At 43.6% G+C, this 22,411-nt stretch overlaps 1 protein-coding gene across 10 annotated transcripts; it reads right to left on the bottom strand.

Annotated features, from left to right (window-relative positions):
* Nucleotides 1–281: 281 nt before the first annotated feature.
* Nucleotides 282–19,919, bottom strand: HORMAD1 (HORMA domain containing 1). 10 transcript variants are annotated; one of them, XR_013185678.1, is made up of 15 exons: nucleotides 19,111–19,327; nucleotides 18,947–18,998; nucleotides 18,505–18,649; nucleotides 18,159–18,222; nucleotides 16,467–16,503; nucleotides 15,941–15,961; nucleotides 15,816–15,842; nucleotides 15,181–15,248; nucleotides 12,747–12,898; nucleotides 11,003–11,259; nucleotides 10,519–10,582; nucleotides 6,236–6,303; nucleotides 5,472–5,555; nucleotides 1,356–2,345; nucleotides 282–1,116 (listed from the first exon to the last, which is right to left on the bottom strand). XR_013185678.1 is itself a non-coding variant. In XM_077192092.1 (15 exons), the coding sequence occupies exons 3-15, from the start codon at nucleotides 18,977–18,979 to the stop codon at nucleotides 2,265–2,267; spliced, it is 1,101 nt and encodes a 366-aa protein (XP_077048207.1). In that variant the 5' UTR covers nucleotides 18,980–18,998; nucleotides 19,111–19,203; nucleotides 19,828–19,919; the 3' UTR covers nucleotides 282–2,264. The 10 variants fall into 10 exon arrangements, 9 of the variants coding, with proteins under 9 accessions (XP_077048207.1, XP_077048208.1, XP_077048212.1 ...); XM_077192092.1 differs by adding an exon at nucleotides 19,828–19,919 and having other exon boundaries at nucleotides 282–2,345; nucleotides 19,111–19,203; XM_077192093.1 differs by adding an exon at nucleotides 19,625–19,817 and having other exon boundaries at nucleotides 282–2,345; nucleotides 19,111–19,203.
* Nucleotides 19,920–22,411: the final 2,492 nt, after the last annotated feature.

Below are 22,411 nucleotides of genomic sequence, written 5' to 3'. Positions count from 1 at the left end.
CGTGTCCCGTTCCCGTTCCGTCTCCCTCTCCCATCCCGTTCCCGTCCCGTCTCCCTCTCCCATCCCGTGTCCCGTTCCCATCTCCCTCTCCCATCCCGTGTCCCGTGTCCCGTCTCCCTCTCCCATCCCGTCTCCCTCTCCCTCTCTCATCCCGGTGTCCCGTTCCCATCCCGTCTCCCTCTCCCATCCTCTGTCCCGTTCCCGTTCCCGTCTCCCTCTCCCCTCGCGTTCCCGTCCTCTCCCCGCTCGCGTCCCGTGCCGCCGGTAACGGAGCACGCCGCTCAAAGCTGAACGCCGTTTAATGGAGGAGCGATGACGAACGGACATTGCTCATTTGAAAGCCAAACCCGCCAAGGAACGTTCAGCTGTCCCCGCCCTGCCGGCGGGAGCGGCTTCACTCCCGTTCCCTGAGAACGAACGGCTCGGGGGTGCAGGGGGGCTCGGTACCGTGTCCCGCCCCTGCCTCAAACCGTCCTGAGCACAGCCGGGCTCTGCCGGTGCTCCTTGGAACGGAGCAGAGGAGCCGCGGATACCGAAATTCCTGCATGCTGGCAGAGAGCCTGGAATTCAAGGCATGAAGAAGGCTCGTTCTTCACCTGAGGATGGTGCTTCTGCTCTGGAAGAAATGCAAAGCATCCGACTCCTCCAACTGTCCCGGTAGGAAAAGCAAAAACCGTAACCCCAAAAACTGTAACAGTCTGTAACTGACAGCCCAGCCCTGTGGAAAGCTCTGGAAATCACCCCAAAACTGGAGAGGTTCTGGGGCAGGCAGGTCCTCAGCTCAGAACCAGAGCCCAGAGGCACGGGGGAAACCTTGTGCTGAGGGATGAATTCCCTCCATCACCATCAGGACCTGGAGCCAACCCACAAACCCCCAAAATCCAAGGATTTCTGGTCCTGTACAAAAGGAGTCTGGAATTCTTAAGCTGGGCTTCCTGACATTTTCCTTCCTTAAAAAAACATCCCCATGAGATTGCTAATGGAGCAGAACAGATCCTTCAAACCAACAGTGAACAACCAAACAAACAGGAGTGGAGAACTTGGGACAGCAGGAGATGGGCTACAAAAACTGTTCCTTGGAACTGCTGAGCTTCATCCTTTGGGCAACTAAAACTGCTCCTTGGAATTGCTGAGCTTCATCCTTTGGGCAACTAAAACTGTTCCTTGGAATTGCTGAGCTTCCTCCTTTGGGAAACTAAAACTGCTCCTTGGGCTTCATCCTTTTGGGAAACTAAAACTGCTCCTTGGGCTTCCTCCTTTTGGGCAACCAAAACTGCTCCTTGGGATTGCTGAGCTTCCTCCTTTGGGCAACTAAAACTGTCCTTGGGCTTCATCCTTTGGGCAACTAAATCTGCTCCTTGGGCTTCATCCTTTGGGCAACTAAAGCTGCTCCTTGGAATTGCTGAGCTTCTTCCTTTGGGCAACTAAAACTGCTCCTTGGAATTGCTGAGCTTCCTCCTTTGGGCAACTAAAACTGTCCTTGGGCTTCATCCTTTGGGCAACTAAAGCTGCTCCTTGGAATTGCTGAGCTTCCTCCTTTTGGGCAACTAAAACTGCTCCTTGGAATTACTGAGCTTCCTCCTTTGGGCAACTAAAACTGTCCTTGGGCTTCATCCTTTGGGCAACTAAAACTGTCCTTGGGCTTCATCCTTTGGGCAACTAAAACTGCTCCTTGGAATTGCTGAGCTTCATCCTTTAGGCAACTAAAACTGCTCCTTGGGCTTCCTCCTTTTGGGCAACTAAATCTGCTCCTTGGGCTTCCTCCTTTTGGGAAACTAAATTTGCTCCTTGGGTTTGCTGAGCTTCCTCCTTTTGGGCAACTAAAATTGCTCCTTGGAATTGCTGAACTTCATCCTTTGGGCAACTAAAACTGCTCCTTGGGCTTCATCCTTTTGGGAAACCAAAACTGCTCCTTGGGCTTCCTCCTTTTGGGCAACTAAATCTGCTCCTTGGGCTTCATCCTTTTGGGAAACCAAAACTGCTCCTTGGGATTGCTGAGCTTCATCCTTTGGGCAACTAAAACTGCTCCTTGAGCTTCATCCTTTGGGCAACTAAATCTGCTCCTTGGGCTTCCTCCTTTTGGGAAACTAAAACTGCTCCTTGGAATTGTTGAACTTCATCCTTTGGGCAACTAAATCTGCTCCTTGGAATTGCTGAGCTTCCTCCTTTTGGGCAACTAAAACTGCTCCTTGGAATTGTTGAACTTCCTCCTTTGGGCAACTAAAACTGCTCCTTGGACTTGCTGAGCTTCCTCCTTTGGGCACCTAAATCTGCTCCTTGGGCTCGCTGAGCTTCCTCCTTTTGGGCAGCACCTCCTGGCTGGAGGGGGGCTCAGCCTGGTGCACCTGCCAAGGAAAACCAAGAATGGAATTACAGGAGCTCTGTGGGGCCAGCACAGGGCACAGCCACCCTCAGCAGGACAGAGCTGGGACACAGCCAGAGCCTCCCTCCAGTGCCTGCCCAGATGTGCTGGGCCTGCAGGAACATCTGGATGCTATTTCCTGGCAGATCTGACCCACTGGGGAAGGCTGAGATGTTTTCCTGCTGCCACAGCTGCAGCAAGGAGCTGTGGCCAGCAGGAACTGCAGCACAGGACAAGGAGTGGTGGGTTCAGACTGGAAGAGGGAAATTGAGGTTGGAGATAAGGGAGAAATCCTTCCCTGTCAGGTGGGGAGGTTCAGACTGAAAGAGGGAAATTGAGGTTGGAGATAAGACAGAAATCCTTCCCTGTCAGGGGGGGAGGCCCTGGCACAGATGATTCCATGGATGCCCCATCCCTGGAAGTGTCCAAGGCCAGGCTGGGAGCACCCTGGGATGGTGGAAGGTGACCCTGGCCAGGCTTTAAGGTCCCTTCCTCCAAACCATTCCATGACTCCAGCTCTGCACCCTGCAGAGGCTGCCCAGCACCAACAACCCCCTGAGAGCTCAGTGCTGCTGCTTCTGACTGTCCCAGGAAAAGATGACCATGAACCTTCAGGAAAAGATGACAATGAACCTTTAGCTTCCATTCCAAGATGACAATGAACCTTTAGCTTCCATCCCAAGATGACCATGAACCTTCAGGAAAAGATGACAATGAACCTTTAGCTTCCATCAATGAACCTTTAGCTTCCATTCCAAGATGACCATGAACCTTCAGGAAAAGATGACAATGAACCTTTAGCTTCCATTCCAAGATGACCATGAACCTTTAGCTTCCATTCCAAGATGACCATGAACCTTTAGCTTCCATTCCAAGATGACCATGAACCTTTAGCTTCCATCAATGAACCTTTAGCTTCCATTCAAATGTCAATGAACCTTTAGCTTCCATTCCAAGATGACCATGAACCTTTAGCTTCCATCAATGAACCTTTAGCTTCCATTCCAAGATGTCAATGAACCTTTAGCTTCCATTCCAAGATGACCATGAACCTTTAGCTTCCATCAATGAACCTTTAGCTTCCATTCCAAGATGTCAATGAACCTTTGGCTTCCATCAATGAACCTTTAGCTTCCATCCCAAGATGACCATGAACCTTTAGCTTCCATTCAATGATGACCATGAACCTTTAGCTTCCACTCCAAGGTGACCATGAACCTTTGGCTTCCATCAATGAACCTTTAGCTTCCATTCCAAGATGTCAGTGAACCTTTAGCTTCCATTCAATGATGACCATGAACCTTTAGCTTCCATCAATGAACCTTTAGCTTCCATTCAAAGATGAACATGAACCTTTAGCTTCCATTCCAAGGTGACCATGAACCTTTAACTTCCATTCCAAGATGTCAATGAACCTTTAGCTTCCATTCAATGATGACAATGAACCTTTAGCTTCCATTCAATGATGACCATGAACCTTTAGCTTCCATTCCAAGGTGACCATGAACCTTTAGCTTCCATCAATGAACCTTTAGCTTCCATTCAAATGTCAATGAACCTTTAGCTTCCATTCCAAGGTGACAATGAACCTTTAGCTTCCATTCCAAGATGTCAATGAACCTTTGGCTTCCATCAATGAACCTTTAGCTTCCATTCAATGATGACCATGAACCTTTAGCTTCCATCAATGAACCTTTAGCTTCCATCCCAAGATGACCATGAACCTTTAGCTTCCATCCGAAGATGACCATGAACCTTTAGCTTCCATTCAAATATGTCAATGAACCTTTAGCTTCCATTCCAAGATGACCATGAACCTTTAGCTTCCATCAATGAACCTTTAGCTTCCATTCAAATGTCAATGAACCTTTAGCTTCCATTCCAAGGTGACCATGAACCTTTAGCTTCCATTCCAAGATGACCATGAACCTTTAGCTTCCATCAATGAACCTTTAACTTCCATTCCAAGATGATCATGAACCTTTAGCTTCCATCAATGAACCTTTAGCTTCCATTCCAAGATGAACCATGAACCTTTAGCTTCCATCAATGAACCTTTAGCTTCCATTCAATGATGACCATGAACCTTTAGCTTCCATTCCAAGATGACAATGAACCTTTAGCTCCACTGTCCTTTTGGTTATTTAAAGCAATTGTGTTTTGTTTAATAAATTTATTACTAATTCAGTAAAATCTCTTTGAAAAGTACCCAGGGATGGTGAGCAAACAGAACAACCTTCTCTTTTTTTTGTTACATCACTGAGTGACAAAAAGCACTGAATGTGACTGGTTGGAAGCAGGAAGGGACCTTAGAGCTCATCCAGTGCCACCCCTGCCATGGCAGGGACACCTTCCACTGTCCCAGGGTGCCCCAAGCTGGCCTGGGACACTTCAGGGATGCAGGGGCAGCCACAGCTTTTCTGGAAATTCCAGAGAATTCCCCACCCTCACAGGGAACAGTTTCCTGTGTAAAAAGAGAGAAAAATTCACCCCACAGGTTTTGGAGAAGGATCTACCCCTCTCTCAGCATTCCCAATATTCCAAATATCAGGTGAAGGCCCCCAAAAGCTCCCAGAGCTGCAGCTGCCAGGCTCAGGCAGTGAAGGAGCAGCACAGACATGGGGCCCAAAGGTCAAATTCCAGCCTGGACACAACATCTGCTCCAGCTGTGCCAGGTGGGAAGGTTTGGGTCCCCACAAGCAGCACTGCCTGCCAGACTGACCTGATTTAAGTTAAAAAAAGGGATTTTTCTTGGAATGAAGCAGTCACATGGGTGAGGTTATCATTTTGGCCCAGTGTTTCCCAAGGAGAAGCACAAGGAAGCACTGGGTGAGCTCTGCTGGCACAGATGGGTCAAAGCAGCAGGAAATTTGGCTAAAGATCAACTAAAACGAAGGAATTTAAAGGAATTTATCTCAACCTGTGTTACCTGCATCAAATCAGCTGCCAAGTCCTTGGGATGGAATTCTTTTTGACAGTGTTGGAATTGAATGGGAATTTAGGAAGTGATGAGAGTTTCATTCTGTCAATGGCAAATGCATTCAAGCTCTGAGTTTTATTCACTGTTTGCAACAGAAATTATGAGAATTAAAGAAAAATTGATACTAACAATGCAGCTTTGGAATATCTTTCCACTTCTTGTCCTGCTCTCTGACACAATCAGCTCAGATGTTTTACGGGTCAAATGATCAACCTGGAATCAGAAAATTGATTTTGCCTTGTTACAGCAGCAAAAAACAAACCCTGGAGACACCCAGCAGTGCTCAGTGTGGGGCATTCACTGCTCTGCACAGTGCCTGCCTTCAGACTGAAATAGGGGGCATTGAAATTGTGATAAGCCCTGGAAATCACAGCTTTTACAGGGCCCTGGCAGAGAGAAGCATGTGCTGGTTTCACCCAGGCAATCACTGACACTTACCCACAGCTCTCCTCTTTTAAGGAATCTTAAGGACCTGTGTGAAGCAGTCCTCCATGTATAAATGCCACCAATTTCTACATGCAGGGAATATAACCTGAGTTATAAACTTGAATTTGTAAGTTTTAATCGACTTTTAAACAAGCTTTGGTTTGTCAGAATTAGCAGTGGAATTCCCATTAGGCAGTTTATTACCATGGAAATTACATTCCCCTTTTCACTCAGCAACAGTCCCAGCACCTGTTTGTTTTGAGAGCTGTAGTTCAGAGCCTTTTGTCAGTGCTTTAGAATAGTTTGGGAAAACACCAGGAAGTGAAATGGAAAGGAATTTTGCTGCTGGAAACAGTGACTGTGGGAAATGAGGCTCCAGCAGGTTACCCATGAATCACTCAGAGGAGGGAAGGAGCTGCACAGAAGCTCCAGAAACAGCTGAAGATGACAGAGCAGAGTGTTCCTACCTGAGGATTAGAAACATGGGAGGGAGTCTGGATCCCTCCAGCTTCCTCTTCATGAGCTGAATCCTTTTCTGCAAGAAGGAAAGAATTGGAGAGTTCAATGCAGCTGTTAACACACCAACAATCCAGAGCAAACACCACCAGCTCTGCTCCAAGAACACTTTACAACTGCTGGGAACAGCTCCTTACAGAGCACACCCTGAACTCCACCAAGCTCTGAATTTATTCTTTACTCTGCCAACCTCCAGCTCACTGCAGGATCTCTGCAGGAGTGGCTTTGATCCCCAGCTCCCTCACACACTGCCCTGCTCAGGGGATCTGATTCAAACCCGAGCCTGTTTTGTGCTGCAGGACAGGGAAAAAGCCACTCTGGGCCAGCCCTGCCCTCCCAGCCCCAGCCAGGAGCAATCCCAGAGCCCCCTCAGTGCCTGCAGCTGCAGGAACAGATCCTCAGGGGGAACAGGCAGCTCCAGGCAGGTTTTTGCTGTTCCTAATTCATGCTGTTTTTCTAGGACACAGGCAGGAGCAGGGAATGGTGAATGGGTGACATCAGCTGTGGAACAACACAAGAATTCCAGGCTGACAAATGGATTTTCCCTGTGCCTCGTAGTTCCTGTAAATGAAGCATTTGCCAACTCCCCAGGACAAGAAATTTTCTGGATTTCTGCATGGTTTTGGAAATTTTGTGACTCTTTAGAAGAATCAGGCACAGCTTCATGTGGTTATTCCAGTTCTGCAGCCTACTAGAATTGTCAAGACCAAAATTCTGATCCACATGTGCTGTTTGCTACACATTTGCACCATTATTTTTCAACAGCATGGAAATGGCAGCTGGTTTGGCAAAGCTGCACATGTTTCTTCTCAAAAAAAAAAAAACAAACCCAAACCCAACATTTCTGTACAGCAAATGGGTTCCAGATTGTCTGGATGCTTCTATCCAGCCTCTCCAAGAGGAGCAGATCAACAAGCAGCAATTCCTTCTTCAGTTTGTTTGGCAGCAAAGTTGAGTCCTCAGGCCCCTGGGCTAAACTGGGCAATGTGAGCACAAAGCAGGAGGAAAAGCAGAGGATGGTTCATCTCAAATCAGAAAAGGAAGCTCCTGAGATGCCTGAGGACAATTTGGTGTCTCATGTTTTGAGCTGGAGACAGATTGGGTGCACATTTTGGAGCTGTGATTAAAAGCCAGCAGTGGGGAGCTTCCAGGGCTGGAGGAGCCAGGACAGTTATTTACTGCCAGATTTTATTTACAGTGATAGGAAAAAAAACACTTGAGGAAATTCATTTTTGTGTGATTCATCCTAACAAAAATACTTGTAGCTGTTCAAGTTCCTCTGCAAGGAAAGGCTGAGAGAGTTGGGGTTGTTCAGGCTGCAGAAAAGGCTCCAGGAGAGCTCAGAGAGGGACTTTGGACAAGGCCTGGAGGGGCAGGACACAGGGAATGGCTCTACCCTGATGGGTGGGACACTGGGAATTGGGAATTGTTCCCTGGCAGGCTGTGAGGAGAAGCTGTGGGTGCCCCTGGACCCCTGGCAGTGCCCAGGAGCCACTGGGGTCATGGAAGGTGGCCCTGCCATGGCAGGGGTGGCACTGGGTGAGCTTGAAGGTGCTCCCAAGCCACTCTGGGATTCTGTGATGCCAAAACCATTCACCTTCAATTCTCCAAGTGCTGCAGCACACGGGGAAAGGGCAGCACAGGAACCAGCTGGAAACAGCAGAGCCAAACACAGAATGGTTCAGAAACCAAAACACACTCTGGTGATGCCTCTGTTCATATAACAAAACACACTCTGGTGAGGCTGCTGTTCATATAACAAAACACACTCTGGTGAGGCCTCTGTTCATGAAACAAAACACACTCTGGTGATGCCTCTGTTCATATAACAAAACACACTCTGGTGAGGCTGCTGTTCATGAACCAAAACACTGGTGAGGCCTCTGTTCATATAACAAAACACACTCTGGTGAGCTTCTGTTCATGAACCAAAACACACTCTGGTGAGCTTCTGTTCATGAACCAAAACACACTCTGGTGAGGCTGCTGTTCATATAACAAAACACACTCTGGTGAGCTTCTGTTCATGAACCAAAACACACTCTGGTGAGGCTGCTGTTCATGAACCAAAACACACTCTGGTGAGCTTCTGTTCATGAACCAAAACACACTCTGGTGAGCTTCTGTTCATGAACCAAAACACACTCTGGTGAGCTTCTGTTCATGAACCAAAACACACTCTGGTGAGCTTCTGTTCATGAACCAAAACACACTCTGGTGAGCTTCTGTTCATGAACCAAAACACACTCTGGTGAGGCCTCTGTTCATAAACAAAACACACTCTGGTGAGGCCTCTGTTCATATAACAAAACACACTCTGGTGAGCTTCTGTTCATGAACCAAAACACACTCTGGTGAGCTTCTGTTCATGAACCAAAACACACTCTGGTGAGGCCTCTGTTCATGAACCAAAACACACTCTGGTGAGATCTCTGTTCATGAAACAAAACACACTCTGGTGAGGCTGCTGTTCATATAACAAAACACACTCTGGTGAGGCTGCTGTCCATAAACTAAAACTCTGGTGAGGCCTCTGTTCATAAAACAAAACTCTGGTGAGGCCTCTGTTCATAAACCAAAACTCTGGTGAGGCTGCTGTCCATAAAACAAAACTCTGGTGAGGCCTCTGTTCATAAAACAAAACTCTGGTGAGGCTGCTGTCCATAAAACAAAACTCTGGTGAGGTTTCTGCTGCAGGAACAGCAGAGAGAGGCACGAGCAGCTCCCTCTGCAGGTGCTGCACCGGGACCAGCACAGCACAAAGATGCTCTCAACTCCTCCTCAGCCCCGGGCTAGTGCAGGGAAAATGGTGGCTAAAAGTGGGATTGGTGAGGAATTGAAGCTCAAAAAGCTGAAATTAAACAAAAAAAAACCCCACAACAAATAAACAGACGCAGAGCACTGTTTTTTGCACAGAGAATTCTGCTTCCCAAGTCTGCAGTAATGAGCTCAACAGTACAAAACCTCTTGGAGCTTAATGTGCAAACTAAATGTTATTAAAAACTAAATAACTCGGTAATTATTAGTAAAAAAAGAGTCGAAAAAGCAAATAAAATTTATTTCTAAATATAAAGCCCATTCAATTTAGCTTAGCTGATAAACTGGAACAGAAGATCAGAATTTTGAACAGTAACATGAAAACATGTTAGTCATGTGTTAACATGTTAACATCTGTTCACCAAGTGCTTTACAGAATAAATTCCTGATAGCAAATGAAGGCACAGTCATATATGTGAAGGAAATAATGAAAAATTGAATATAGACAATTGAGGGGTTTGAAAAATATCAAAATTATTGTATAATTTAACAAAAATATCTTATAAAAATATATTCTAATGAAAATTCTTATACAAAAGTTTAATATAATATTATTATATAATAAATACAGAAATAATATAAAAATAATAAAAATAATATAAAAAAATAATAATAATAAAAATAATATAGTGAAAAAATATAGTGAAAAAAATATAGTGAAAAAAATACAGTGAAAAAAAAATATAGTAAAAAAAAAATAGTGAAAAAAAATAAAATATAGTGAAAAAAAATATAGTGAAAAAAAAATATAGTGAAAAAATAATATAGTGAAAAAATAATATAGTGAAAAAAAAATATAGTGAAAAAAAAATATAGTGAAAAAATAATATAGTGAAAAAATAATATAGTGAAAAAATAATATAGTGAAAAAAATAGTGAAAAAAAATATAGTGAAAAAATAATATAGTGTAAAAAAATATAGTGTAAAAAAATATAGTGTAAAAAAATATAGTGTAAAAAAATATAGTGTAAAAAAAATATAGTGTAAAAAAAATATAGTGTAAAAAAAATATAGTGCAAAAAAAATATAGTGCAAAAAAAATATAATGTAAAAAAAATATAGTGTAAAAAATATAGTGTAAAAAAATATAGTGTAAAAAAAATATAGTGTAAAAAAAATATAGTGTAAAAAAAATATAGTGTAAAAAAATATAGTGTAAAAAAATATAGTGTAAAAAAATATAGTGTAAAAAAATATAGTGTAAAAAAATATAGTGTAAAAAAAATATAGTGTAAAAAAAATATAGTGTAAAATAATATAGTGTAAAAAATATAGTGTAAAAAAAATATAGTGTAAAAAATATAGTGTAAAATAACATAGTGTAAAATAACATAGTGTAAAAATAATATAATGTAAAAATAATATAATGTAAAAATAATATCGTGAAAAAATAAAATGTAATACATCAAACATTACCTCGAGCTTCTGAAATATTCCCATGATTCTCATCTTCCACTTGATTATCCAAGACAGGATCCTCCTAGATTAAGAAACAGGTGTGTCACTGGCTGCAGCCACACAAGGAAGAAGTTTCCACTCAGATGATTTAGGACACACTTTTGAGATGGATTTGAGGTGGAATAAACTGAAATAACTGATTGTGACATGGCAGGGTGAGGTTCCACCTGTGCCCTGTGCTGGGACACATGGCAGGGTCCCCATGGCATGAGCTGTGCCTCTGCTGCTCCTTGTGCACAGCATTGCTTCACCAGTGCCAGGCTGCAAAGTGGAGCAGTAAAATGAGGGAAAAAAATGAATTTAAGACATATTGTCTTCCTTAAGCATGTCTGAAAATAGAGGGGGTCATGGCTTACACACAGTGAAACAATAATGGACTTTTCCTAGATGATACACCACAAAAAATTCAAAAAGCCCCCCAAAAGCAAGGCTGTGCTCTTACATTCATGAGCTGGCTCTCCTCCTGTGGGTCACCCCTGCTCAGCCCACACACCTGGAGAGGCTCAGCAGTCTCTCCCTGCTTTAGGATGCTCTTATCAACATTCTCCATGCGCTGTTTCTCGGTTGTGATTTTCAGTTTGAGCAGGTGAAAAGGCGTTGGCACCTCCCCCACGTTGAGGTACATGGGCTCCTCCTTAAACAGCAGCCCCTCGTCCTTGGCCTCCTTGAACCCTGGGGGTTGGTAATCAGGGGGGGTAACTGCAGAGAAATGAAATGGGGGACAATGAAAGATGCTCTTGCAAAACTGATTTTAACTCTTTTCTCCTTTAAATACAGAGTTACTGCAAAAAATTGTGTGTGGGGAGGGAAGTATTCAATATTCATTTTGGATAAATGAAGCACAACAGGCAAAGCCCTGGTAAAGCTCTTTGGAAGAGGTTGTAGATACAGAGAGGGAAAACAGAAGCTCTGATTTGCCATTGTAAGGCAGTAACACACTCAGAAAGCAGAGCCAGGTATTTGGAGAGTCTCCAGGCTGGGAAATGATGCTATAGCCTGACATACTCTGGGAAACTCCAAGTGTTTTAAACCCCAGCCAAATGCAGTCAGTGCCAGGACTGTGTTCCTGCAGTGAGATCACATCCCCTCCCCTTGGGATTCAACCTGTCCTGAGGAACAGCCCCACATGAAACAGCCTCACTGAGCAAGTCCCAGCAACCACAAATATTATCCACTAAAAACTGGAAAATGCCCTTGTTTGGCTTGCTTTGCACAGCCTGATCAATCAGGGTGACATGGCAGTGTCCCCTTGGGGTGTTGGGAGGTCCCCAGGACCAGGTGAGAGTGAGAATTTGACTCCCTGTTCTCAGAAGGCTGATTATTATTATTATATTATAAATTATATAATACATTGTATATAATAAAATATATATTATATTATATACAATATAATATATAATGTATTATGTTACACATTATATAATATATTATATTGTATATATTATATATTATATTATCATCTTATATTATATTATCATCTTATATTATATTATCATCTTATATTATATTATCATCTTATATTATCGTCATTATATAGTATGCATTATATAGTATGCATTATATAGTATGCATTATATAGTATGCATTATATAGTATGCATTATATACCATGCATTATATACCATGCATTATATACCATGCATTATATACCATGCATTATATACCATGCATTATATACCATGCATTATATACCATGCATTATATACCATGCATTATATACCATGCATTATATACCATGCATTATATACCATGCATTATATACCATGCATTATATACCATGCATTATATACCATGCATTATATACCATGCATTATATACCATGCATTATATACCATGCATTATATACCATGCATTATATACCATGCATTATATACCATGCATTATATACCATGCATTATATACCATGCATTATATACCATGCATTATATACCATGCATTATATTACATTCTAAAACTATACTAAAGAAAGAGAAAGGACACATCAGAAGTCTAGAAAAGAATTAATAATAAAAACCCCTGACTCAGAGAGTCTGACACAGCTGGCTGTGATTGGTCATTCATTAAAAACAATTCACATCTTTGGATAAACAATCTCCAGCCCACATCCCAGAAGAGCAAACATGGAGAAGCTGAGGCCTCTCATCCTGCCAGGGGAAGAGCTCCTGGCCAAGGGGTTTTTGGGCATACCCTCATCGTAGTAGAGCAGTTTCATGGTGAGGCAGACGTCGCTGGGCAGGGGGCTCAGGTTCTGCATCAGGATGTAGATCTTGCGGATCAGGAGGATGCTGGCCTTCTTGGTGTCGGCACAGCTGATGGGGCACTCGGACTTCTTGTCCTTGCTGAAAGCACACAGCAGCCATGGGAGGTTTTGTTGGGTTGTGAATTCAGGGTTTAGCTCAGGTCCCTCCCCTGATAATTCCCTGCCAGGTGTGTCAGTCACCTCTCCTTCCCCCTCCCAGCGCTGTCTGTCACTCCTGGAACTCCAGAAGGAATCCAGACTCAAACCCCTGGGGGCATTGGGCCATCCAGGTGTCCTTTGTCCCTTTGTCCCTCCCCTCCTGTCCCTGCTTGGTGCCTCCCTGCCCCTTCCCTGCCCCTCTCCCCGGGGTTAAAGGAGCAGCAACCCCGGGCTCAGGGAGTTCTGTTGGAGCTGGTGCTGCATTCAGAGGCTTCTGGGCCAGAATAAAGCTCTGGATCCAAACCCTCCATCAGAACCGACTCCTTTCCTTCACCATCCCCTTAAAGCTTCTCCACAGAGGGAAACCTGAGGAGCACCAGAGCTCCTGCAGGCCTGGGCTGCAGCTCCCAGCTGGCCAAAAGTGTCTCTGGGGTGAGACACCACACTTGCCACTGCTTGGTTCAGCACAAGCTCAGGCTATATTGGTAGATTCCAGTCAATTTTGATACAGAGTGAGCACTTTCACTCTCTGTTTGTTCACAAACATTTTATTGCCTGAGGTCTGAGATTGAGCACTGCAGTTCCTAACCCTGCACCTTCTCTGCCCCTTGGGAGATCAAAGCCTGAGCCAGGGACATCAGGAGAGTTCAGGGATCAGCAGCTGGCACCAGCTGCTCCATCCTACATCACACAGTGCCTAAATACCCAAAGGAAATACTGAAAGAGAAAAGGAGGAACTTGTGAAAGCCCCACTTCTGGGAAGCCCTACCTATGTGCTTTCCCTTAAATAAAGGCACTCTTGAAGTTTCCTCAACATTGAGCACATTTAGGCTCTCTAAATATTTCCTCAACACTGCAAATTTAGAAACATTTAGGCACTCTAAATGTCTCCTCAACACTGGAAATTTTCAACAGATCTATTTCCCACAATTGGTAATGATAACAAACCTGGTGCTCAAGTGATTCTTGGCATTTCCACGCTCCCAATCCACCAGAAGTTGACCCAAATCCCAGCTCAGTGCCAAAACCTCTCCCTCTGTTTCCCAGCTCCTCACACCTGAGCACCTGCAGAGCAGGGCAAGTATGCCCTGGTATTCCTTTTCTATTTTAAGGAGCATTTTATGCAGGAGGGAGGCTGGGAGGAGTTTGAACTAACTTATTTCAATTACTTCTCTTAAAATAAGCCATTTCTCTGTAGCTATGACTGAGCAAAACATTGGGGGTTTTTAGGATGTTTTTGGGGGGGTTTATTTTAGGGTTGGGGTCTTTCCAGCATGGAAAAGGGTCTGGAGAAGATGTGGGGAGCAGGGCTGTGTCCCCACTTTAGACAAACTGCTGGGGTTGAATGGGAACTGCTGGGGTTGAATGGGAACTGCTGGGGTTGAATGGGAACTGCTGGGGTTGAATGGGAACTGCTGGGGCCAGTGCTTCTCCCCCAGGTCATTAAAAACTCCTGAATGTCTCCTTGAGTTTGCCAGATTGATACAAGGGAAGTGAAGCAAGGGTTTGGCCCAAAAAGTGTAAAAACTAAAAACAAACAAAGGAATTCTGAAGAAGAGAGGAATTGACTGGAGCAGCTTCATAGAATCACCAGTTATTAGGGTGGAAATATAAATCCCATCCCATCCCACCCCTGCCACCATCCCAGGTGGCTCCAGCCTGGCCTTGGGCACTGCCAGGGATCCAGGGCAGCCCCAGCTGCTCTGGGCACCTGTGCCAGGGCCTGCCCACCCTGCCAGGAGGAATCTGCCCTGGACATGCAGCCCAAACCTGCCCTTTTCCTCTTTCAACCCAGGAATCCCCTCCCCATGGCTGGGGATGCCCAATGTTCTTATCTCAGCACTGGAAATTCCACCATGACTGAGTTGTGCATCACAAATTACATTTCTGTTGGGTTTTGGGTGTATTTTCTATAATTTCTGCTAAATGAGGAATTCCAGTAACATTCAGTGTCTTCAGATAATTCAATCTGGTGTGAAGCTTCACCCCCCACACATGAAAATCTCAAATATCCTCAGAGTATCAGACTCTGACACTGAGCATCATCTGCTGGGTGGATATTAAAATGAGGAGCATAATTCAACAAAATTATTCATAGTATTTTAGTAAGTATGTTGATAAAATTAAGTCTCAAGATGCAGGATTTCAAAAGCAAACAGATCAAATGCAGAGCTGTGACATTCAGGGGTGTCCAAGGGACATGGAGCAGTCCCAGGGCTGTACCTGCCAAAATCCAGGAGTGGCCCATTGTGGGTGTACTTGAACTTGAAGTGGTAACACTCTGTGACTGCCTGCAAACAAAGCCAGGAATTATCAAATGCATCCTGAACATCCTGCTGCAGCTCTGCTCACTGATCTATCCACCTCTGAAGGAATAACTACAGCCCAGCTCCCATGTGCTGAACACAGCTTCCTAATCCTCCAATAATTGACAGTACAAATGCACAAAACTGTTTCAAACTTAATAAAAGTGATGATTCCTTTCCAGCAATCACCATGATAAAGTATTTTGAAAATCAGCTGAAGTTTTTAGCATAAAATATTTCAGTTTCAATGGCTATGGAAACGGAGCATTGGTGGTGACACCCAGTGGGTTTGGGTTTTCCACAGAGTCCACAAATTTGTCAGGCAGAGTCAGGATGGGACATTTCACTCTGCAGTGATTTTTTGGTTTCATGCACAGCCTGAGAATACCCAAAAGCAATTCCACACATGGCAATTCCCAGTGACCCCAGTCATTTTTACCCCTGCTATTTCAAAATGCTCTTTTTTATAGCTGTGCATGTTCAATATTCCTGCTTGTAGCCACATTTCACTGGATCCATATTATCACCAGTGAGATATTCCAGCAGATTTACCTGAGGATCTTCTGTCTGGGTATAAACCTGGGGTTTGGAAGAAAAACAGAGGAATCCCAATGAGAACTACACATTCCTCAAAGAATATCCCTAAAAACATGTCCCTGCCTTTCAGAGATACTCACTGCTAGGACAATCTGTCTCAGCTGCCAGGAACATAAAAAGAGAAAACAAAAAAAAACAAAGAACATTAAATATATTTCATTGCCCATTTGTGCTGCCCAAAGTGCTTTTCTCTAGCTCTGGAATCCAACACAGGCAGCTAAGGAAGAAAAACTTCTTCCTCTTCACTCCTCTCCTGTGGAGGAGAGGATTCAGCTGCAGAAGAAAACACCCACAGATCTCTCTGGCTTTCTGTGCTGCTGTTTACAAGAATCTCCTGTGGAGGAGAGGATTCAGCTGCAGAAGAAAACACCCACAGATCTCTCTGGCTTTCTGTGCTGCTGTTTACAAGAATCTCCTGTGGAGGAGAGGATTCAGCTGCAGAAAAAAACACCCACAGATCCCTCTCTGGCTTTCTGTGCTGCTGTTTACAAGAATTTGGTGCAGCAATGTTTGTGCATCCCACACTGCAGCTGACTGAGCTCAGCTACCCCTGGGCAGACTGAAATCAACACCTCAATGCAACTGAAATGAGACTGGAGCACTTACGTATTTCTTCTGCAAGGCATCATAGCATCCTAACATCCTGCAAAAACCAAACAACATTGGCCAGCTACTGCTAATTTTCATTTGTTTCTCACTAATAGCACCAAAAAATGAAATTTTTGTGACATTTGACTGTATTAGAGCAATAAATAACACTTAGCCATCATTCTACCTTCTTAGCAGTGATACAAGCTGTGTAACACCAAATCAGCCCAAGCTCTTGAAAGAGTAATTTAAAGTACAATCTGGAGGCAAATTAATTAAAAATACAATCTGGAGGCAAATCAATTAAAAATACAATCTAGAGGTAAGTCATTGATCAGTAAGAACATATTGTAATGCTTCAAACACCTTCCAACATATGTATTCATTAATTAGGGGAGAGCTTGGTCTAATTGCAGGTGTCCATGGCACAGGGTTGGAGGAAGCTTCAAGGTCCCCTCCAAGCCAAAGCATTCCATGATTTTCTCATAAATCAGTAATTCAGCTGAACAGCAACACTGCTGAAGCACAAAGGAGTTCTGGCTTTTATTTAGGTGTTGCCATTTCCTTTTTGTACAGGACTCAAGCAGGGAATCAAAACTTACCCTGTTTTTATTCCTGATGTTCAATTACAGCCAACAAATAAAAATCAGGTTGGTGTGAACAAAAGGCCACTCCCAAGAGGTCCCACAGCCCTTCCCTCCAAAGCAGGGAACCTGTCCTGCTGCTGGCAGGGGAAGGAGAGCTGGGCTGCCCCTTCCATCTCCTCAGCCAGGCAAGAGCCAGGAGGAAATTCCAGCTTTTCCCCTCCCTCACCGTGTGACAGCACAGGGCTGATCCCACTCTAACATCAACTCTCAGCCCTCAAGCTTTGCTAAGTGCAGCTTACATTTCTCTTGTGTGTATTTTTTTTTTTTGTGTATTTTCTCTAATTTCTGTAACATTCAGTATCTTCAGCTAAATAAATCTGGTGTGAAGCTTCACCCTCCACATGGAATATCAGAATATCTCAAATATCCTTGTCCCAAAATCCCAACCCCTCAGCACTGCCAGGGATGAAGGCAGCATCCTCCCACACTTTGGATGAGTGGGGAAAAGGGAAAAGAACCTTTGTGGAGGTAACAAAATACAGGAATATGTAACTAAGGCTTACAGAGGTTTCTAAAAAGCAAGGAGGGCACCTGCAACAGAATTCAGAGCTATTGTGAGCAGGAAGAAAAGCAGAAGAAGCAGCTGCAGTGCCAGGTGCCAATCCCAGCCAGGTGCCAATCCCAGCCAGGTGTGGCACTGCTCAAACAGGCAGAATGGCACTGGCAGGCACAGCTCTGCCTTTGAACACTCCTAAAAAAATCTGTGAGTGAGATCTTGAAATAGAAAGATGCAAAATGGTGGCTTTGAGTCTCCTGATCAACTAGAGAGGAACTGCTTTTAGATTTTTGCATTTCTGGGCACCCTTGAGTGCTCATGAGCACCCAGAGGAATGAGGTATACAAATACAGAGTGTTAGATCTTTAGTATTTCTTTAGTAAATATTCAGTATAGTCACCCTGCAAACAGAGAGATTTGTGCTCTCCTAAGCTGAAAACTCCATGGTTACATCTGTGACACAAATGTGGGAGAGAACTTTTTGCCTTTATCTGCAAATAAGCAGGAAGGAACCCTTGAGCATTGAGCTGCTGAGGAAGCCTTACCTGTGTGCTGCAATCAACCTACCATTTCACCAGCTGGGTAGAGCCTGGAGAGTTTTTGTCTTCTCGCAGAATTTTGACACAAACATCTCAAAAAAACCAAAAAAATACACACAGATTTACTCAGCAGAAAGTGCAATGAAAAGTTCATTGCCTCAGAGCACATATCAAGAAGAAACTAAAATTACTCACAAGCATGAGCTTAGCTTTAATGCTGAGCTAGTAGCAGCAAAATTAACAAATTTTTAAACAAAAGATTACCAAAATTAAATTAATTCATATGTGAAGTTTCCATAACATGCACCAAAATGGCATCCATTCATTAAAAAGATCAGGTAGCTTAAAAACAGTTTTTATAAATTCCCCCTTACCATCCATGTATCTGGTCCCATAGGCACTTTCAGGGAAGATCCCCCTCAGGTATGTGATGCAGGACACTGCCACTGCCAGGAGCCTCTTCACCAGCATCAGGGATTGCTGCTCCGTGGCGATTTTCTTGGGAAACACAACTGCACTCTGAGAATCACAGCAAGAAATCAATTCATTTTGGTGATTTAGAAAGTTCAGCACATTCCTGGCACTTGGTGTTACAGGATTTGTAGGACACAGCTGGTTTCTACCAAGTGCATGACAACAAAGCCCAGATTATTTTTCTGTAATTTTTTTCTATCTATCCTTTATTCATAATTAAAAGACTGAATTACCCTGCTATTTTCACATTAAGAAATATCACACAGCACCTGGTGCACTGTTCCAGCCAAAACTCCCCCATTTTCTCCATGATTGTGCTGAAATCCACAAACAAAACCATACCACAGAATTCTTTTGCTTCTGAGCAGTTGCCATTCTGCAGAGATTCCTGTACCTGTCAATGAAATACCTGCATTAGCACCTGGATAAGGAAAAGGGCTGCAGCTCTCCAGGGCATTCCCTGGATTTACAAACACCTCCTGCACAATTCACCAGCTCAAACAAACCCGTGTTTTTCACAAAACAGAGCAGGATGGCTCCTCTAATCATCCCCAGTATCAGACTCTTGATTTTCACGGCAGCACAGGCCTCCCCTGAGCCTACAGGACGCAATAATTAGAACATTTCTATCTGTAAGTCTATGAAATATGAACATCCAAAGGCAGTTCTCTTCAGTACTAACTAGTGCCCAACCTACAGGATTTTCAAAGGACCTTATGAAAATTCTTCACACATTTCAAACACCCCCAGACTTGAGTTGTTTTTTAAATGAGTACGGGAGAAACAGAACCCTCACCACCCCGAGCCTGACTCCACACAAACTTTCCCCCCAGGTCAGGAATAACAAATTCACCCACACCTGAGGAAAACACCTTCCCCAAGTTAGAAATGAGGGCTGGATCACGAAAGGCACCGAGATCCCCTCAGCAAGACTCCATAAACCCCGCCATGGCAGCATAGGGCCGAGTTAGGCTGTGAGGAAGGAGCCTCCCCCCTCAGCCTCAGCCCAGAAACCACCACCTGATTCGAGGGAAACTGAGGCAGGCGCGAAGACACAACAACACTGCGGAGTAGCGCGGAGCGGCGGGCAACAAAACTCGGAGGTGAGGTGTGGGTGAGTTGAGAGGAAATCGAAGAAAAACTACAGGAGAATGTGAGGAGAGAGAAGGGAGATGAAGGAAGGGATTTGAAGGAAAGGAGATGAAAGAACCGCCCGCCCTCACCCTCAGGGCGCCTTTTCCCGCCCTCGCCCTCAGCGGGCTCCGCCGCGGGGCCGTGCGCAAACGCAGGGGGCGGGGCTCGCCCTCAGCTGGCGCCGCGCGCACCGCGCATGCGCAGCCCTGCCCCGCCCCGGCCGTGAGGGGTCGGGGTTGTGGAACGTTCTGGGCTGTGAGGGAATTACAGAGATTTTCTTTTTAATATTTAATCGCTGGTCCTGTTCTGACACCCCAAAAACCCCACTCTGAGGGCGTTGTCCAAAGGCTTTTGGGGCTCTGGCAGCTTTGGGTCAGCGCCATTCCCTTCTGGGGGAAGAACCTTTCCTGATAATCCAATTTAAACCCGCTGACACAGCTCCAGCCATTCCCTCGTGTTATAATATTGGCTTTTCGCAAATACTCAAATGGATTCTATATATGTGATCTTAAAATAACTTTTTTATAAAGGTATGGGTTTTATTTCTGTTGTTAATTAAGCTTACATATAATAATAAAATAGCTATGCTTGTGTTAAAATGCCTGCTTGGATGGGATAACATCCAGTGAACATAGGATGAGGACCCTGCTATTGACATTCTAATTATCAGTGTGAAAATGCGTATTTTATTACTGGCTTTTGCAAATATTAAAATGAATATTATATGTTTTCTGTTAGAAAGTTATGCTGCATTTTCTTAAGTAGTGTGTTAAATATAGTTTTAGGTTATAACCTAATGTTAAAATAGAAACTATGCTATGTAAGGCACTTTTTGAAGAAAGGAATGAGGTGCTCACACTGGTGGCAGCCACAGGACACCTGAATCTTTCAGAGAAAGAGAATTTATTGCTCCATTATCAGAAGAAATGAACTTTATCCTGCCTCGCTCAGCCCTGGAGACACTGTCAGGATTCAGAGGAAGAAGTTGACACTGCCCAGACAGAATCCTGTGTTTGAATGGAATTTATGCATCATGGATGAGGTGTATGAATATGCAACAGGTTATTGTTTTTAAGGGTTAATCCTCTGTTAACGTGGGTCCTTTTTCAGGCTTATTTTACCCAGAAAAAGGTACCCAGAATGTCTGTAACTCTTTGATTTTATTGTCTTGTATTGTCCTAATCTGAATTGTCCAAATTTTTATTACTCTAATTATATTACTATTTTTATAACAATTTTTTACTATTAAACTTTTAACATTTTAAAAACAAGTGATTGCCGTTTTTCACATCTTGTGTGGTCCTAATCCTAATTGTCCAATTTTTTATTACTCTAATTGTATTCCTATTTTTATAACAATTTTATTACAATTAAACTTAAAATTTTAAAAACAAGTGATTGGTGTTTTTCACAATCAGCATTTAATGTCTGAAGAAAATATAGGCCAAGGCCCAAAACTGAAGGTGATATGGACTAAATGGACTAAGAATAATAGATAATAATAATAGATAACATGATAATGAACTAATGGACTAAAACCACAGCCAAGGAATATGCATGCTCTAAAAAGGTGGACCCCAGGAGGAGCCATGCTAAAAAATTCTTGGAATATGTAAACTAGTTTGGGAAAAAAAATTCACTGTGCACAATTGTTTATGAATATGTAACAAGCTAATATAATAAAAAAGTATTTAAAGGCTATCCCCAAAGATAACAGGGATACCAAGCACCTGGCTAAAATAACTTTTGCTTTATTTTGTCTCCTATTGTCCTGTATGAAACTTTTTTCATTTTCACAGGACAGTGACTGGGTTTTCACAGGGGATTGCACTAGGTGATCTTTGGGGTCCTTTCAGACACTTTAATTTTTGTATTGCCTTGGGATAAAATGGCACACCGTGCATCCAAATTCCAGCTGGGCCAAAACAGTTACATATTTACACTTAATTTTGGGAAAATGGCACAATACTTAGGATAATACAGGTGGAAACATTAGAAGGGGTGATTTTGGGGTCCTTTTAGACACTGTAATTTCTGTATTGCCTTGGGATAAAATGGCACAAGGTGCGTCCAAACTCCAGCTGGGCCAAAACAAAGTTACATATTTACACTTAATTTTGGGGAAATGGCACAATCCTTGGGAAAATACACATAGGAATTATAGAGGGGGTGATCTTTGGCGTCCTTTCCCCCTCAGCACACAGTGACCCACAGTGGATTTAAGGGCTGTGAAATCACCCTTTGAACTGAGTTTCGTGCAATGTGTGGATGATTTGTTGGTAACATTAGACACTGTAAATTCTGTATTGTCTTGGGATAAAATGGCACAAAGTGTGTCCAAACTCCAGCTGGGCCAAAACAGTTACATATTTAGACTTAATTTTGGGAAAATGGCACAATCCTTGGGCTAACACACATAGGAATAATAGAGGGGGTGATTTTGGGGTCCTTTTAGACACTGTAATTTCTGTATTGCCTTGGGATAAAATGGCACAAGGTGCGTCCAAACTCCAGCTGGGCCAAAACAAAGTTACATATTTACATTTAATTTTGGGAAAACGGCATAATCCTTGGGCTAACACACATGGGAACATTAGCGGGGTGATCTGGGTGATCTTTGGGGTCCTTTCCGCCCTCACCATCCCCGGCCCGCGGTGTCACGTCCGTCCCCAT

This window comes from Agelaius phoeniceus, chromosome 31 (genome assembly GCF_051311805.1).
Source record: "Agelaius phoeniceus isolate bAgePho1 chromosome 31, bAgePho1.hap1, whole genome shotgun sequence".
Taxonomy (NCBI): Eukaryota; Metazoa; Chordata; class Aves; order Passeriformes; family Icteridae; genus Agelaius; species Agelaius phoeniceus.
This window is presented reverse-complemented; position numbering and strand designations above follow the sequence as displayed.

Coding starts and splice junctions, on each gene's coding strand:
- HORMAD1 (XM_077192092.1), bottom strand. CDS start 18,979: ATGGCAACTGCTCAGAAGCAAAAGAATTCTGTG. Junction 11,260..12,746: donor ACTGCTCTACTACGATGAGG/GTATGCCCAAAA, acceptor ATTTCTCTGCAG/TTACCCCCCCTGATTACCAA. Junction 6,304..10,518: donor GAATATTTCAGAAGCTCGAG/GTAATGTTTGAT, acceptor TCCTTCTTGCAG/AAAAGGATTCAGCTCATGAA.